This window comes from Xiphophorus couchianus, chromosome 11 (genome assembly GCF_001444195.1).
Source record: "Xiphophorus couchianus chromosome 11, X_couchianus-1.0, whole genome shotgun sequence".
Classification (NCBI taxonomy): Eukaryota; Metazoa; Chordata; class Actinopteri; order Cyprinodontiformes; family Poeciliidae; genus Xiphophorus; species Xiphophorus couchianus.
In genome coordinates this window covers 1,778,565-1,784,340 of record NC_040238.1, presented here as the reverse complement: position 1 = coordinate 1,784,340, position 5,776 = coordinate 1,778,565, and the positions used below count along the sequence as shown (strand labels likewise).

General features: G+C 36.0%; 1 protein-coding gene across 2 annotated transcripts; it reads right to left on the bottom strand.

Annotated features, from left to right (window-relative positions):
• Positions 1–248: 248 nt before the first annotated feature.
• LOC114152659 (uncharacterized) lies at positions 249–2,773 on the bottom strand. Of its 2 annotated transcripts, none has more exons than XM_028030603.1 (7): positions 2,517–2,773; positions 2,161–2,245; positions 1,833–1,977; positions 1,519–1,712; positions 1,176–1,320; positions 950–1,077; positions 249–600 (listed from the first exon to the last, which is right to left on the bottom strand). In XM_028030603.1, exons 1-7 carry the CDS (start codon positions 2,561–2,563, stop codon positions 295–297), a joined length of 1,050 nt encoding a protein of 349 aa, XP_027886404.1. In that variant the 5' UTR covers positions 2,564–2,773; the 3' UTR covers positions 249–294. The 2 variants fall into 2 exon arrangements, with proteins under 2 accessions (XP_027886404.1, XP_027886405.1); XM_028030604.1 differs by having other exon boundaries at positions 1,176–1,239.
• Positions 2,774–5,776: the final 3,003 nt, after the last annotated feature.

The following is a 5,776-nucleotide window of genomic DNA, read 5'->3' as shown; positions in this document are numbered from 1 at the left end:
TTAAAATGCACTATAAAAATTTAACTAAAAACATTCAGATTAGCTCAAAAGAACTTTTATTTGCAAATGTTATACATTCCAACATACATGAAATTTTTAATACAGACATGGAAAAGTTACATATAAACAATTGATTAAATCTGCACCCTTTTTTACTTTATTGGTGTACACAACAAAATATTTTCATCAAAAGAGTTTGAAGGAAATGTAAAAAAAAAATAGTAACATAGTAACAAAGAAGGTTTTTCAATCAGAACATTTAAAACTTATTTAAGGGTTATTGAAGAATTGCATTTATTCTTCCATGGCCTCCAACTGTGCCCTCATTAATTTTATCGGGGGTGACTCGTTTCCTGGGATTTCATATATCACAGTTTGGAGAAAATCCCAAGTCTGGATACACGACTTCGGATAACTCACATCAAAAACGAAGAATGATTTGAAACAGCCGTCAACGGCCCCCAAAAGAGATGGATATTCCAAAGCAGTTCCATTTATGACGACAAATGCTTGGGAACAACAATACCTGTCCCCAATCATGAGAACACGTGAATGCTCTGTTGCTGTACTTCCAAGATATTCCACCATATTTGTCCCAATCTGGTGTGTGGAAAAAGCAGAAAGGAAGCCATTAGTCATTTAAAGGTAAGGAGGAACATTCCCCACTAATAATTTTTGACTAATTCTTATATGATTTTTGTTTGATACATTATCAAAAGACCCTTGCATTTGAAGTTTACATATACTATATAAAAAGACATATTTTTGGTCAACGCTGTCTCGTGTTATATGACATTAAAATTCTTATTTCACGTCAATTAGGACTTGGTAAATTCCAGATTAATGACAGGGAGAACAGTGAGGGAAAAAAAGCATATTTGTTTTAAACTTCTGGTTTCAACTACATTTAAACAGCAAAGAACTCATTCTGACATGAAGATAGACTTACTGGCTGGACATCAATGAAGGCTTGCTGGACTTCAAGGTTGCTGGGTCTGACCACCTTTCGCCCAACTCTGTAGGGAACAGCAGGGAGGAGTTTTGGCAGCAGCTGCAGTGCCACGTCACCTTGTTTGTCTGTCAAAGAAAAACTCAGATTAAAATGCTACACAATCAAAAAAGAGCCACAGGAGAAAAAAATTAGTTCAGAAAATGTTCCTTTTGAGCTTCAATACCTTGTGGAAGCAACTCAATCTCAGGCAGAAGACCGCTCTCCTCCTTCTTCCCCATGCGAATGACCTTTGATGAGAACAAGGTGTTCCAGTTCTCTGTCAGTTTTCCACAAGACTGTGGATATAAAACAGCAAAGTCCTGCAAAATCTAACAATCAGAAAAGAAAAAAATACAAATCAAATGTAAAAGTGAAATGAACTATTACATTCAACCTTTCATGGGTGCTACAAATGTATGTTCTGGGTAGTTTGACATTTTGAGTTTGATTGTAATTGTACATTTTCACATGGTATTGCAGTTTATTGTTTAACATTTAACTGATCTCAATATGAGGTATAACCTCACCATCCCTGGTGTGTCCAACAAACGTGGGAACTCTGCAAAAATCTGCTGCATTGGGATTGTCCCACTTGAGCGGATCCATCCTGTGCGATATACTGCAGTTTCCCGCATGTATTGGACAACCTGGTCTGCGGGCCAGAAGTTATTTTTTAGCCATTCTGTCATCTGGATGGCACGCTCAGCACTGATGGTTGGTTCTGTGGGGAAAAAAATATTACAGGAATTAAAAGAATAAAAATGTGAGGTAATTCACAGCAATAAGAGCTTAGATTGCTGCTCAAAACAATAGGGCTTGGAAAAAGTCTATGTGCTAGTACCAGGCAAACTTGATCTTTTTGGTGGAGCTTCTGGGGCTGAAAGCATCTTCTTCCTTGGTTGATGCCTTTTCCTTACATTACGGAAACGCTCCTCCAGAAAGCCAGTTGCTGGCCTGTGTTGTCTTCCGCGGGTAAACCAGGCGTCCTGAACATTTTTAACAAAAGAAATATAAAAGTTAAATGTTAGCCTTTCTGTTTTAATGTCCAAATTTTTATTAAACCTACAACTCAAAGCTCAAACACCATAGTTACAATGATATTTAATGCTAACCATTGTGCAAGTTGTTGAAGTACTTGTGTGCTAGTTCTCTGAAGTGTGAAAACTTACATATCCTGTGCCATGGCTGTCTCTTAAACATGGAAACTGGTCCACAATCGAAGATGCCAAAATTGCTTTAGTGTCTGAAGATGGGCTGGAAACAAAAAAAATTACATTCAGTAAGACAGGCAAGTAAAATATTTTATTTTAATTAGTTATTGTAAGATGAAAACATAGAGCAGAAACCTTAAAACACAAACAATTTCCAAAAAATCCAGTTTTTATTAGCCCAACATATACTTTAAGACTTCTAACTGGAGAAATTTTACTTAGGTGAGCACTGCACAATGCCGTTAATGTTCTCACCAAGAGCAAAATGTCACAAAAACAACCTAATTGATCCAGTTTTTACAAGAAATACTCACTTTTCTCCATATTGATCCATCAGGTGTGACACAAGTGTTCTGACCATGCACCGTCTTTCACGAATGGATATATGCTGATTTCCATCAAGACTGATAACCACAGGTCTACCTTCAGGGGAGGCACTGAGGATCTCACGGATGTTCTACAAATAAATAGTGAAAAATAAAATAGCTGTTATTTAGCTGCAGTTTAATATTCTTAGAAATTTAAGAAAAGATGAGATGTGTCATTTTTAATTTTAATTAGTAAGAATGGATGTCAATATGTTGCCAATGCATGCTTTTAAGTACACACACACACACACACACACACACACACACATGTATATACTTAACCTACCTTCAAAAGCAGGGATTAGGTCAGAAAGTTTCCATTCAGTCAGCTTCTGTTTTACAAACTCATCCATCTTTCAGATCTTTCAGGGAAAAAAGTGATACAATTTGAGTCATTTTTTTCCTATGTGGAAAATAACCTGTACAATGTGTGCAAAAATATTTTATTTAGGACAATCACCAAATATTTCACAGCAAATAAGAAAAAATAATAGGACATTGACTATATGTTTAGCAGCTAATAACCATGAACAAATGTAAAACATCACTTTTTGGGACACCAGGAGAGATCACACTGTTCAGTCTTGTTTTCACCAGCGCAACCTGATACCTGACAACATGAAGCAGATCTGTGTAAACCCAAAGGTTAATCCAGCTGTTTTCACTAATAACTGTATGTTTTTAATTCCACCTTGGTGGCTAATAATGGCCAGAATAACATACGTGCGCATTATCTAATTTCTGCGTCATGATTATGTTGCTGCTTACATAAAATCATATGGTAATAATGACAGATACAGTATAGCCGTCAGTTTGTGTTAAGCACATGCCATCGCAGAGTTGCTGATCTGACAGAACACCGGTGGGGACGACTCCAAACATGTCGGAGCACTTTTAAATTAAGAGATATTTCAATAAATCGAGCAGATATTTTATTGTTACATAGTTAAATCTTCACTAGAAATCTGTAAAAGTTACTTTTATTCGACAGAAAGCATATTATCCAACTTTAGCTTCCCCTCCTCTGCCATTGCTGGTGCATACTTTTTTTTTTCTTCTCCACTGCCTCAATCGGTTTCACCCAGGTTAACCGTATAATAGCATAGCATAGTGTGTTCAGTAAGAAATAAAAGGCTTAATGAAAATGGCATTTAACAGTTATATTACTGATATATTACTATGAATACCTGTATAGCCTGTATCGCTTCGGACACCGCTACTGCAAAGCCTCCAGTCCCTCCTTGTCGCTATAGATCCGTTATTAGCATTCTAGCTTAGCTACCACCTTTTGCGCGCGCTAGTGAACGAGGCCCGCGAAAACCAGGGGGGGGGGGCAAAGCGCCATCTCTCCCTCCCACACCCTCACCTTTTTTTTTTAAACCAAATTGGATAAATTATCTTTGAATTAAATTAATTATTTCAAAAACATTACCCTATCAACGAAGATGATAGGTTAAATCAAATAATTAAATTAAAGTTACATAAATTTAATTTAAAAGATCTGTAATATATGAAGAATACAATAACCCTATAAACTTTAAAAATATTATGCCATGATATTGTAACTTACCATGTTTTATTTGAATTGAGAAATCCAGTGTTGTCTGATCAGGTCACAGTCCAGTTGAAAATGGAGGTTTGTGAAGAGGGCAATGGATTTTTATATGATCTGTATTTGACCCAACCAATTGGGTAAAGTGTTGAGTCAACTGAACCTGAAACCTAACAGAATCAGTTAAGTGGAGTTCATTAAAACAAAAAAAAAAGTCAACCCAACCGCTGGGTCACTACTTTTGAACCAATATTGGGTCAAAGTAACCCAACATATGACCCAGCATCTCTTACCCAGAAGTTGGGTTATGAAAATAACCCAGCATTTTTTACTGTGAATGCACTTCTGCAATGCACTCCTTTTGAATATTTTTAATTGTATTTCACAATGCAGTCTTGTGACCATGTTCAATTTAACAGTCAAATTCCTGTTCAAGTGCTGGTTTCTGTATCGTAATGTCTTCATGTTCCTTAAAAATCTAAATATTCCACAAGATCCATTTATGATCATGTGACATTTTCAAAATGTCAAAATGACATAGAAGAAAAACCTTAACTAACTTCTTCTGCTAGATGTTTTTGAAGATATACAAAGATCAGCAGAAGGTACCACAATGTTTAAAATCTAGTTTGCCACCTGCAGCTGAACTGTGAAAATATGCTTCTGTTAGAGTCAGAGTAGAAAAAACATTCAAAAAAAGATCTATTTTACTGTTATATCCTCATGCAAAAGTTTTGATCAGAAAATAATGAAACTTTCAAAGCCAAGGCGTATAATGTTCTGAATTAGGACATTATATGGTTGTTTGCAACACAGGCAACTTCTGATGAGCTTCATCATGTCGAGTTGGTGCATTACATGTGGACAAACACTAGCAATTTGTATTTATGTATCTTTATGTAAACAATATGAATCAGTCAGAGCAAAAAGTTTTTCATTGTTAAGGAGAATTGTTTGTGTCACAGATTTTGCAGAGGAAAAAATTACCATCTACTGAAAGTTGATGCCCATTTGAAGCAGGAGATGAAAAAGAAAAAAAAAAAACTTCTGTGGTGCTGACCATATGTAAAACAGGGCAGAAAGTCTCAGAGTTACAGGTAGAGAAGTAAAACTGACAAATGCATGTACATGTCTGACATGTGAATGTTGCTGAATGAAATCAGTCTGTGTGTGTTGTGCTGTCTCTGCTGTGTGGTTGAACACCACACACACTGAACAACCAATCCTGTTACATCTATGAGTTTTACTGGTTGTGTGTGCTGTCTCTCCGGTTTTGAAAATCAATTGACAATTTTAAAACCTTGCGGTGTGAACCAGGCATCAGAGGACACCAGAGGAGGAAAATACTTTTTTTTTCACTTGTTATGTGAAATTAACACACTGTAAGAGTGTTTTTAATCTGTTATTCTGACAGTAAATTCAAAATTAGTACAGCAGACATCTATTTTACAACCTCATAAATGTTTTACTTCAGTCAATGCTTTTTTATGTCTGAATGAATCAGTTAAAAGGATGAATCATTCCACTGTCTTACAATCTGCAGCAGTGATTGAAAACATCCATGTTGCTTATTATAAATCCCAAACATGATTCCTTAAAGGTTTAAGAACAACTAACAGCTGAAGGTAACAGAGCTGCTGGACTGTGGTGTAAA

Excerpts from the sequence above, each read along its gene's own strand:
- LOC114152659 (XM_028030603.1), bottom strand. The coding sequence starts at position 2,563 with ATGGTCAGAACACTTGTGTCACACCTGATGGATCAATATGGAGAAAA. Across the intron at positions 1,978-2,160 it reads ACAGCCATGGCACAGGATAT|GACGCCTGGTTTACCCGCGG; the intron begins GTAAGTTTTCAC and ends AAAAATGTTCAG. Across the intron at positions 1,713-1,832 it reads AAAAAGATCAAGTTTGCCTG|AACCAACCATCAGTGCTGAG; the intron begins GTACTAGCACAT and ends TTTTCCCCACAG.